The sequence below is a fragment of the Aphidius gifuensis genome, linkage group LG5 (genome assembly GCF_014905175.1).
Source record: "Aphidius gifuensis isolate YNYX2018 linkage group LG5, ASM1490517v1, whole genome shotgun sequence".
NCBI lineage: Eukaryota > Metazoa > Arthropoda > Insecta > Hymenoptera > Braconidae > Aphidius > Aphidius gifuensis.
The window spans coordinates 18,820,126-18,832,747 of record NC_057792.1 but is presented as its reverse complement, the minus strand read 5'-3'; the positions used below and the strand labels follow the sequence as shown (position 1 = coordinate 18,832,747).

Here is a 12,622-nt window from a genome sequence, read left to right as displayed (position 1 = left end):
GTTGGATAATTTTTTCCACATATTACACAATGCAAAATAATAAATAATATTTGAAATTAAAATTAAATTAAAAATATACATGTTTGTTTATTTTATTTTTATTGTTATATTAAGTACAAAGTTGATAAACAATTTAATAAATTTTTTTTTACTTCAAAAAAAAAAAAGCTTATAATAAATAAAATTATATGAAAGAAAGGATAAATTTTATTAGAAAATTAATATAAAGTATATTAATAAATACTTCGAAGCTTACAAAAGGGTTAAAATTATATTAATTAATATTTTAAAGCTGACAAAATTAAAAATTGAATTAAACATTGAAATTTTATTTTCAATTGTTTTTATAATCGTTGGTATATTCAGTTATATAAGCTCCACTATTAGTATAATCAATACTATTTTTACAGATCTCTTCATCTCTAATAATACTTTCCTTCGATTTATCATATGTATTCTGTTTTAAATTTATAATGATTAATTTCATGAGATCTTCTGTCATAGTGAAATTATTATCCACAATATTTAGCAAACAAAGTTCATTCAAATTTTTGAAAATAATAGGCTCAATACTGTCGAGTTTATTTTTATTCAAAAACAAAAATTTAAGCTTATTATTTTTATCAAAAATTCCATCTGGAAGAGACAACAAACTATTGTTACTAATATCCAAATGCTCGAGTTTAGATAAACTCATAAAAATTTTAGCACCGAGACATTGTAATTTGTTTGAATTTAATGACAAACTTTTCAAAGATTTTAATTCATTAAAAATTGTTTCTGGTAAATGAGATATTTCGTTATTTGAAATATCCAAGTGACAGAGAAGAGACAAATCATTAAATATATCTAACTCAAGAATTTTCAATTTATTTGAATTTAATGATAGTGATTCTAATTTTTCTGTTTGTTTGAAAATAGTATTTGGCAGTGACACCAATTCATTATTGCTGATATTTAATAACTTGAGTTCAGACAAACCAATAAATATTTCAGCCTCAAGATCTTGTAATTTGTTTGAATTCAAAGACAAACTTTCTAAAGATTTTAATTCATTAAAAATTGTCTTTGGCAAATGGGATATTTCATTTTCAGAAATATCCAATGTAAAGACACGAGACAAATTGTTAAATATATCTGAAGAAAGATTTTTTAATTGATTTGAATTTAACAACAATACTTTTAAATATTCATGATCATTGAAGATTGGATTTGGCAAACTAGTCAATTTATTTTTAGAAATGTCCAAGTAATGGAAATAAGAGAAACCTTTGAATATATCTGATGTGAGATTTTCTAATTTGTTTGAATTCATCGACAATGATTTTAAGCTTTTTGTTTGATTGAATATTGTATTTGGCAATAACACTAATTCATTATTGCTGATATCCAAATGAGAGAGCCCAGATAAACCGTTAAAAATATTTTCTTGAAGAATATTTAATTTGTTTGATCTTAATGACAAATTGCTTAGATGATTTGAACTATTAAAAATTTTCTCAGGCAAAAATACTAATTTATTTTTAGAAAGATCTAATCTGCGGAGAGACAAACCATCAAATGCATCTAAAGGAAGTATTTTTAGTTTATTTGATTCCAATGACAATTCTGTTAAACTATTTATATCACTGAAAATTTTACTTGGCAAAGTAGATAGCTCATTATTGCTGATACTTAAAGACTGTAGTCCAGACAAACCAATAAAAATATCAGCCTCAAGGCTTTGTAATTTGTTTGAGTGCAAAGATAAACTTGTTAAAAATTTTAATTCATTGAATATTGTTTTTGGCAAAGATACTAATTCATTATTATTGATATGCAACATCCGGAGACAAGACAAACCATTGAAAATATCTGGTGTTAGAATTTTTAATTTATTTGAATCTAATGACAACAGCTCTAAACTTTTTGTATCATGAAAAATTGTATCAGGCAATGTCGATAATTCATTATTGTCGATAAATAAATGCTTGACTTGAGACAAGCCAGTAAACGTTTCAGCATCAAGACTTTTTAATTTGTTTGAACTCAAAGCTACTCGATCTAAATTAACTAATCCATGAAAAATTGTTTTGGGCAAAAATGATAATTGATTATCTGCAAGAAGCAGCATTTGAAATTGAGACATACCATTAAAAAAATCAGCTGTTAGACTTTCCAATTTATTCGAACTTAGAATCAATGATTGTAAGTTTTTTGTTTCCTTGAAAATTGGATTTGGCAGAATCAATTTATTATCACATAAATTTACATGGACGAGTTTTGGCAAGCCATTAAAAATATCAGTCTCGAGACTTGTCAATTGATTTGACTCTAAATACAGGCGTTCCAAAGATTCCATTCCATTAAAAATTGTTTTTGGTAAAGACGATAAATTATTTTCACTTATAACCAGTGTTGAAAGTTTAGACAAACCACTAAAAATATCAGAATCAAGACTTGTTAATTTATTTTTTTGCAACATAAGTTCTTCCAATGATTGTAATCCATTAAAAATTGCTTTTGGTAAAGACGATAATTTGTTATCACTGATATCTAGTTTTGAAAGACAAGAAAAACCACTGAAAATATTAGATTCCAGACTTGTCAATCCAATTTTTCTCAAATTTAATTCTTGTAACAATCTTGAATCATTGAAAATTGTATTTGGCAGTGATGACAATTCATTGAAACTGATATCTAGTTTTAAAAGGTTAGTCAAACCCCTAAAAATATCAATATCAAGACTTGTCAATTCATTGCATGGTAACATCAACTCTTTTAACGATCGTAATTTATCAAAAATTGTATTTGGCAAAATGACTAATTTATTATAACTGATATCTAGTTTTGTAAGATTAGTTAAACTCCTAAAAATATCAGATTGAAGGCTTGTCAATTTATTACCGTATAAATCTAACTCTTCTAGTGAGTGTAATTCATTGAAAATTCCATTTGGCAAAGCGACTAATTTATTATGACAGAGAGACAATTGAGTAAGTTTAGACAGACCATAAAAAATATCAGACTTTAGTTCCGTCAGTCCAATTGATGATAAATCCAAAGTTATGAGGTTCTCAAGTCCATTGAAAATTTTCATTGGGAGAATAGTTGTATCTTGTAATCTGCGAAGACGTAAATTTGTACGATCATCATTTTCACAAAAATATTCATCGTAATATAATGATGTAGGATCACACAAGTATGTTTTGTATGTTGGTGCTGAAAAATATTGACAAAGTGAAATAAGTGGCTATTTCTAAAGAGATTTAAATATTTATCTAAAATTAACTTACTTTGATCAGTTGTTTCACTCGTAAGATCGGTAGGATTATGAGCATTTGCAGCATCACCTTCAAGTTTGGGATCGATAAAACTCATCTTGCGTGCTTTTGCTTGTTTTGCTGTAATATTTGCAATTATAACAATTGAAATTATGTATATATATAATAAATTCATTATTGTAATTTACTTTTAAAATTAATAATAAAACTTTGAGTCCCTTCGAACAACTGGTAACAGGTTCTTAATTATTATTCTGCTTCCTTAAATAATTAATAAATTTGTCTTAATATATATATACATTTTTGTGTTTTTTTTTTTTGGTTCTTATTTGATAAGTAGAAATTTAAATTGAACAATAAAAAAATATCAACAAATATAATTCACTTTGACTGCTTGATTTAAGTTACATTCAAATAATATCGAGTTTATCAAAATAATTAAATATATTTAAACCAATATATAATATAAAAATAATAACAATAAATAAGATGACCCACTGATGAATATTATGAAAATTAGATAATCAATAATTGTTGAATATAATGATAAAAGCATAATTTACACTATGAATTTAGGAAACTACTACTGCGTATATGTGTTAACATCTATTCTTATATTTCTTTCTCTGTTCCAAGCGTTAGAAAACGTGAATCTTGTTCTATTTAGTAGGATCACGATATGTTATTGTATATGGGGCCTTATATATATTTTAGGTTATTTTTACGATTTCTGATAAATGAAAATAGATTACAATGAAAATATCATGTATATTGGAGAACATATACATAATAATTAAGTATCTTTAATTTAATATTATTTTTACTTACAACAATCAGAAGACAAATGTTAAATTTCTTTATTTCGAGAAACAGTATCTTTAGTGACACATCAGTGGTACACACTTATAAACACTTATAAACAAATAGTGGTAAAATGTAAATAGTAAAGTGTATAAGCTGTATAAATTGGGAAAAACACACCCATGACTCATGAGCATCAATAGATAGATCTACTATTAATCGATAAGTTATTCTCTACTATTGACAACAAAAATTTCTTTCTTTACCAAATAATAATTCAAATGATATTTACAGAATTTATCAACTATTTAAAAGCCGTCTTTGTAAATAAACTGTGTAAATATTAAACATAAATAGCTAATGATAAATAGCCAATCTAAATGTTGTTACGAAAAAACAAAATTGCAATCAATTACACTTATTAGGATCAAAAACAACACTGATTTTTCCAAATACTATTATAATTTTCATCGAGCCATTTATGTAATTTTATTTGAAAAACTTAATGATCTAAAACTTGCTAAAATATAATTTTTTCTTTCTTTAAAATTAAAATACTTAAATTTAAATGATTGTTGAATTAAATCAACTACTAATCGTCTTATCTTAAAAACCATTCTCAGCTCATTTTCTATAAATTCAAATCACTCAAAAAATGTTGACGTATGCGATTGTTTTTAAATTATCGCGTGCAAAATTTATAAAGTTTTTAAAATTTACCCGCTTTTTACTAGTCGGTAAGTAAGAAATTTTTAAAATTAGATCTACCTAGGGTTGTTAATTTACCGGTGTTTTATTTTTTTAGCATTTTTAACCGGATTTTTTACTGGTAAAAAATCATTTTTAACCAAAAAAGGCGGAGCTTACCAGAGCCAATCACCGTTTGCGCGGGTAATTTCAAATAGTTTATTTTATCTTTAATGAGAATATATTAATATTAATAAATAATAATCAAATTATTAATTTATGATCAAATTCATTGATTAATTAATTTATTATTATTTATTGTTTAATAAATAATTGATTATTAATTTATTTTTCAATAAATTATATTTTTATTATTAATTTTATTATTATTAAACTAATTAATAAATGGTTATTCTTCGTATTATAATAATTAATGAGTCCATTCAATTGAATTATTATTGCAAAAGAATTTTATTATTTATAATAATGAAAATTTACCTCTTGAGTAAATTTTTTTTATATATGTGAATACATAAATAGTGTTTATTTATTAAATATATAATATCATGTATTATCAGTCATCACATAGTTTTTTAAATTTACACTTTCATATTATTATTACTATTATTATCATGTAAATATTAATACATAAAAGGTAATTGAAATAGTTGACTGTTTTCTTAAATAATATTAATTTTTTTGGTACTCATTGCATAAATATCAAAAATATTAATATCATGTTTGCTTAATACAAACATGATATAAATAACATTTTTTTTTTTTTTAAAAAGTACATTTTAAGCCTAATACAAAAACTTCAGTTCAACTGAAACATATACATTTACCTCTGAATATTTTTAAAATGTAGCTTACTTTTGTCCTTATTTAACTGATATTTTTTGTTTTAAACGAATAAAATGATTAAATGATATGATAATCATACGTGTTTGTGTTTGTATTAGAAGTGTCATTTTGACTGATTGGTTCACTATTCAAAAAATTCTTTACACTTTCTGGACATTCATTGCACTTAAAAATCAAGTGATTAAGCATCCTTTGGGCATTAGATATATATTCTTGGCTACAAAACTTGCATCGTCCTTTTTTGTATTTACTAGCATTTGCATTATTTACTTGGTCAAAGTATCTCCAAACCACTGACTCAGACCTTCCCATGATGTTCTTTTAGCCTTGAATTTTTAAAAACAAATTAACTTTACTATTTATTCAATAATTCGTATTATTATCAAATAACAATTAAAAATAATTCATTGTTTTTTTCTTACCTTGACGATAATAATGTATAACCTCTAAACTTAAAATCCAGAATTGTTTTTCATTATCAAATGTTGATGAAAATAATAATAATAAATAATATTTAATCAACACTAAATTAATATATATTGTATACAACCCGTATCTTATTAATTTTTATTAATTATTCCCATAATAAATTAATAAATTTGTTGTAAAATTAATAAATAATTGTAAATAATAGAAAGTGAAAAAAAAAATTTAACGGATATAATATGCGCAGTATAAATCGGCGCAAGTATGTGGCTCCGCCTTTTAGTGGTTAAAAAAAATTTTTTTTTTTTACCGGTAAAAAATCCGGTTAAAAATCCGGTTAATAATCGGTAAAAAATCCGGACTCACAACCCTAGATCTACCATCATTTGCATGTGTGTGCGTTGGCCAAGTAAACGGTGACGAACACAGAAAAAAAAAAAAAAGTGAAAACGAGTTTGCGCTCCGTGTATGAGTACTGGCCATCTTGAAAAGACATGTCCCATTGTAATAAACGTCAACAGAACAGTGTTTATTTTCCATACATGTTGCCAGATACACAAAATAATAAAAAATTATATTTACCAATAAACAAACAATTCAAAACAAGTGTGTGGATTAATTTTAACTGAGTTATACTTAATAATACATAAACATTAACAATATATAAATATAATATAAATAAAATAATTAAATAAAAAAAAAGTTATTAAAATGAATCGAAGTGATGGGCTGGTACAAAGGCGCCGTGTTGTAAATAGCAGTAGTGGAAATTCACTGGGACAAGATGGATTATCTGATCAAGGTGGTGGTTTTAATGAACAAAATAATGGTGCTGATAATGACACTAATTCATCCAAGGATTTTAACTCAAATCCAACAGTTGAAGATGACTCTGATAAAGCGACCAGGCTGACACTCATGGAAGAAGTTTTGCTACTTGGTCTAAAAGATAAAGAAGTAAATTTTTATTTAATATTATTTATATTTAATTAAAATAATAACAATGTGTATAGCTAATGATAATTGATTTCAGGGTTACACATCATTTTGGAATGATTGTATTAGCTCAGGTCTTCGTGGTTGTATATTAGCTGAACTTGGTTTAAAAGAACGTATTGAATTGGAAAAAACTGGTATGCGAAAAAGAGGTCTACTTGTAAGAAAAGTACTTGTTAAAAATGATTCACAAACTGGTGATGTATTGCTTGATGAAGCACTTAAACATCTTAAAGAATATGATTCACCAGAACCAGTTCAAAGCTGGATTGAATATCTAAGTGGTTTGTATCATTATTTTTCGATTAATTTAAATTTGAAAAACAAAAAAAATATGTATAAAATTATCCTTGGCTTTAGGTGAAACATGGAACCCACTTAAATTACGTTATCAATTAAAAAATGTACGTGAAAGATTAGCTAAAAATTTAGTTGAAAAAGGCGTACTTACAACTGAAAAACAGAACTTTTTGTTATTTGATATGACAACACATCCATTGACAGATAATTTGGCAAAAACACGACTTGTTAAAAAGGTAATACTAATATATATTTAACATGAATATTATCAACGACATAATTCAACCAAAAAGGAAGTAAAATAATCTTATCATATGAGTATTTGGTTTGTTGTTTAATTTATCAATTGTCATAGATAATATTATAATTATAATTACAGATACAGGAAGCTGTTTTATGTCGTTGGGTAAATGATGCAAGTCGTATGGATAAAAGAACATTAGCACTTGTTATGTTGGCACATGCTGCTGATGTTTTAGAAAATGCATTTGCTCCATTATCTGATGATGATTATGAAATAGCAATGCGTCGTGTTAGAATATTATTGGAACTTGATTTTGAAGCTGAAGCTGCTAAAACAAATGCCAATCCAGTTTTATGGGCTGTATTTGCTGCATTTACCAAGTAACATCATCTTTATTAATAGGAGATTTTTAAGGTAATGAGCATTCAATTAAATGAAAACAAATAATTTCATGTTGAATTTACATATATTTTTTTTTTTTTTAAATTTTATTTTCAAATTATACTAATTTCATCAATAATATTACAGACCAATGTCATTGAGCTTAACATTAAAAAAACAATTAATATAAATAAACGAAAAATAATAATAATTAAATACAACAGCGACAAAGAATTGATGCAAATATGCTCGTGCCATGTTCAACGTGACTGTCACACAATAAATAAAAATAATTTCATTGTTTATTTATTATTTTTAACTTGATAAAATTTCGAAATAATACAATTATCTAAAAAAAAAAAAACACCATCAACATCTTGAGTAGTGACAGTAAAGTATATCAAAATAATAATTGTTTTTTTCATTTTTAACAAATCGATAAAATTGATTTTCATTTGTAATATGAATGTTTATACCATATTTTAAAAAAAATAAATTGAATTGCCATTGTGCTGCAAATGTATTTGAATAAAATCAATTAATTTTATTAGTGTGTAAGGATTGCGGGCCAATCACTGTGAATAAACTGTTCAAGTTTTCACTGTGTATTTTTTTTTTGTTTTGTATTATTGTCTCTTAATATTGGTAATATTGGTATAAACATTCATGGCTGATTTTATTGTCAAATTGATCTACCTTGATTGAGTAATTTAATATTATTTTTCTGTATACTAAACAGTCAAGGTGATTAATAAATAAACGACTGATTTGTAATCATACATTTGGTATTTAAAAAATATCAATTTGTATTTACAAATAAACATTGTCTATGTATAAATAAAACATTTTTTCAAAGGTGCTGTTTCGTCAGAGCTTATAATGTGTTTAATGTAGAAATAAACTACGTGGCTGATGACAGTCCTATCACATTATTCTTCTTTACTCATTGAGCAATGTGGACTCAAGATATGATGATGCTTATTTGTATAATTGTTTTTTAAAATTATTATTTCTCTTTATCAAGATCCATTTATCCATTTTGAAAATTTTTTAAATACTGATTTTGTATTTTTTATTTCATTGAACAATCTTTTTAATTTTAAATCATACGTCAATCATGTTATCTTCATAAAAAAACACATGTTGATTTAATTGAATATATTAAAAAAATTATCAATATTACAAGATAAATATTGATTATAAAAAAAAAAAAAAATGTATGTTATTCACATGAAATTCTTAATTGAATGAATTATCATAAAATAATTGTTCTACTGTAAATTTGTGATGTGAACAATTTATAAAAAAAAAAAAACCAGAAAAATTAATGAAAAAAGTAAAAAAAAAAATAAAATAACTGTAAACTATAAATATCATAATCAATATAAAAATTTAAACATCGCGATATAGACATTATTCGCTTATTTTTAATTTTTTTTTCTTTTTTAGGATGTTGATTATACTATTAATAAAATATTTTAATTAAGTCATTATTCTCTGTTATTTCATAAAAATTATTAAATAGATAATTGTACAAACATTTATAGAAATCAAGAAAAAAAAAAAAGATATTATCATGTATTAATTAATAGACTCAATATCATTATTATTATTATTATTATTATTATTGGATATTGTATTACTCCAAAGTGTACTGGAATAAACAAAAATCAGAAAATAAAAACGAAAAACTTTTTTATTATTTTAAAACCATTTGAAAGGTGATTAAATTAAATTGTAAAAATAATTAATTTTATTATTTTCATTGCTTTATTCTTGTTTAATTTTGTAAAAATTATTTTCATTTGATGATTGCATGGATAACTCCATATTGTCCAGTGACCATCCAATTTTTATCTTTGGCATTTAGCTTATTAATTGTGTCATTATCTAAACCAACAACAAGATCAGCTTTTAACGTTCTCAATGTTACTAAATTTGTTGGATTAAAACCTCTCAATGATGTCATTAAATCAGTCGAATGATCCCAATTAATATCACCTAATAATTTTCTATAGTTCAAGTCACCTTTAAAAATAACTAAAATAGCATTTGATAATTTTGAATACAGCTCTGGTGATTGCATTTTCATTTCAGAATAATCAAATGGTTCTGTCCAAAATGATTCAATCTAAAAGAAAACATTGATTATTTAATTATTATAATTTTTATAATTGTTTTGATGATAAAATGGAAAATTTACCTCAATACTCCATTTTCCAGAATTTAAATAATTTGAGCAAACTTCACCAAATGCTTTGATATCTTTATTCATTGAATTATTCATAAATTCAATTGTCCAATGAAAATCTTGTTGAGTAACATCACTTACAAACCAAGGTATACGTTTTACATAAAAACGTATTTTATTTGTAAATCTATGACTTGTTAAATATACTGCTAAACATAAATCAGTAAATAATTCATATCCAGAATTATCCAAAACAATATCAACAATAACATCAGTATTTTTATGGCTGTTTAAAAGATTCCATACACATTGGGTATTGTCAATCAGCAAGTCATCATCAAATAATGACAATCCTTCAACTGGATTACCATCAACATTACTTTTGTCTCCACTGCTCAATGACAAATCACATCTTCAATCAAAGAGAAATTAATATATTGCAGTAAACAAATAGTTGTATTGATTTGTTGTTTAAATAATTACCTATTTCCCCAAAGATTTAACTTTAACAATTGTTTTAAATCTTTATTTTGATCATCTAATGAATAACTAGAATTTTTATTCACCAATGACATTACGTGTTTTGCTAGAAAACCAATTGAACCAATTGAATCTGTAAAATTAGCTTGTTTTTGTGCTTCAAATGGATCAAATGATGACAAGCTATTTCTGTTGGAATTTTAATAATTATTAGCAATATATAATTGATGAGATAAATTTAATTTATTAACATACGTTAAAGAAAATATTTGTGATATTCTTCGATACATGTAGCATTCTGACAGCAACCAGCATGAATTGTACCATGTTTGTGGTGATTTATCAATGACTTGTTGTTCTTCAAGACGTTTATTCCAAATTGCTGCATCAGCATCTTTATTTGTATTTGATAATTCCAGTGGTTGAAGTTGTTTGTTGGTCATCATTTCACTTCTCAGCTTACTCAAGTCTCCTATTATTTGTTTCACTTCTTCAGCAGAATTCTGTTTTATAATAGTTCAAGTTAATTATTATTTATATTTATAAAATTGGAAGATGAGAAATTTAAAAATTTATCATACTAACTCCACCATGTTTCTTGTTTATTGACTCTTTGGTACGACTTAAATTGTCAATAATTTTTGTAATTATCACTGGAAGTCTGTCTTTAATTGTTAAATAAGCAAAGCTCCTAAAAAATAATATTTATTATTATTAAAATTATTTCATTAAAGGTTAGTGTAATATAGAGCAATTAAAATATTTATTACTTTATGTATTTTCCAGACAGGTATGCTCCAAAAGGTGGCTCAATGTCCAGAAGTTCTTTGAAGCTTGTCAATGAATTTTGAATAGCCATAATTATTAAATTATTATTTAAATAAATGGAAGAATAAATGTGTTGGTAGACCAAATCCAAAATGATGAGTTGGAGACTTGGAGTGACTTGGAGCTGGTTGGAGCAAAATTATCAGCTGAGCTTTGTTATTATAATATTATCAGTTAATAAAAAAAATTGTTATGACTGTCAAGTGTCAAGCACTGTCAAGGAACACATGATGATACTGAAAAATTAAAAAAAACAAAAATAAAATAATTAAACAATAACATAATTTAATTATTGTTTTTTTTTTTTTTAAATAACCTGTAAAATTGTTTAAAATATTTTTACATTATTTTTTTATTTATCTATTTATTTTTAATTATTTATTATTTATTTATTGATGTTATTATTATTGTTTATTATTATTATTATTTTTAATTGTCGATAAGTAAAATTCTACTTACCGACAAATATAAATGGCGCGACGAATCTAAAATGGCCGCGCCTTCGTTAGAAAGAAAACCTGTGTTGTTCAGTGTCGTGACTTTTTTTACATTTATTCTTTTTTTGTTACTAATAATTGCTCCAATTTGAAAAATATTTACAACGCAACGTTTATTCAATGTTTTTATTGTTTACAGATGTATTACTGATGTGCCAATGCAATTAATCAACAAATATTATTAAAAATGGGACTAAATTGGTTTGTCATTGGAGCCATGATCATTTTTGAGCCTAGTGAGTTATTTAATTACATTTTTTATAAATAAAAGTATCTATCCAATAATAATTTAATAATTTATTGTTACAGTAGCATCAAATTTATCCAGGGACAAAAACATTAGTATTGCCATTGTATGTGTAATATGATATTGACATAATGAAAAAAGAAGAATATGGAGAGAGAGTAACTGCTTTATTTACAACAACAAGGACTGCTTGAATACTAAAATACAACATGAACAATACCAAGCAAATGATTACAGTGTTAAAAGTGTCATTAGTTACATCGTTGATTTTAGTTTGTGTTATTCAAGTGTTTCAAAAATTAATCAAATTGTTTATAAACAACCATCAAATACTGATACACTTGAACAGCAACAGGATAAAAAGCATCAAGACCATCTACATGATATTTATGTTTCGACAATGATGAGTCAATTTTA

General features: G+C 24.8%; 3 protein-coding genes across 4 annotated transcripts; 1 reads left to right on the top strand and 2 right to left on the bottom strand.

Annotated features, from left to right (window-relative positions):
- Positions 1 to 1,440: 1,440 nt before the first annotated feature.
- On the bottom strand, positions 1,441 to 3,360 carry LOC122856535 (insulin-like growth factor-binding protein complex acid labile subunit). The gene is made up of 3 exons (XM_044158209.1): positions 3,276 to 3,360; positions 1,555 to 3,201; positions 1,441 to 1,454 (listed from the first exon to the last, which is right to left on the bottom strand). Exons 1-3 carry the CDS (start codon positions 3,358 to 3,360, stop codon positions 1,441 to 1,443), a joined length of 1,746 nt encoding a protein of 581 aa, XP_044014144.1.
- Positions 3,361 to 6,429: 3,069 nt separating this feature from the next.
- On the top strand, positions 6,430 to 8,311 carry LOC122858239 (Golgi phosphoprotein 3 homolog sauron). Of its 2 annotated transcripts, XM_044161006.1 has the most exons (5): positions 6,430 to 6,998; positions 7,075 to 7,321; positions 7,398 to 7,573; positions 7,717 to 7,995; positions 8,110 to 8,311. In XM_044161006.1, exons 1-4 carry the CDS (start codon positions 6,753 to 6,755, stop codon positions 7,963 to 7,965), a joined length of 918 nt encoding a protein of 305 aa, XP_044016941.1. In that variant the 5' UTR covers positions 6,430 to 6,752; the 3' UTR covers positions 7,966 to 7,995; positions 8,110 to 8,311. The 2 variants fall into 2 exon arrangements, with proteins under 2 accessions (XP_044016941.1, XP_044016942.1); XM_044161007.1 differs by having other exon boundaries at positions 6,467 to 6,998; positions 7,717 to 8,311.
- Positions 8,312 to 9,386: 1,075 nt separating this feature from the next.
- LOC122858238 (damage-control phosphatase ARMT1-like) lies at positions 9,387 to 11,832 on the bottom strand. Its single transcript, XM_044161005.1, has 7 exons — positions 11,778 to 11,832; positions 11,404 to 11,697; positions 11,219 to 11,324; positions 10,889 to 11,136; positions 10,637 to 10,822; positions 10,166 to 10,565; positions 9,387 to 10,093 (listed from the first exon to the last, which is right to left on the bottom strand). Exons 2-7 carry the CDS (start codon positions 11,490 to 11,492, stop codon positions 9,764 to 9,766), a joined length of 1,359 nt encoding a protein of 452 aa, XP_044016940.1. The 5' UTR covers positions 11,493 to 11,697; positions 11,778 to 11,832; the 3' UTR covers positions 9,387 to 9,763.
- Between the last annotated feature and the right edge of the window lie 790 nt (positions 11,833 to 12,622).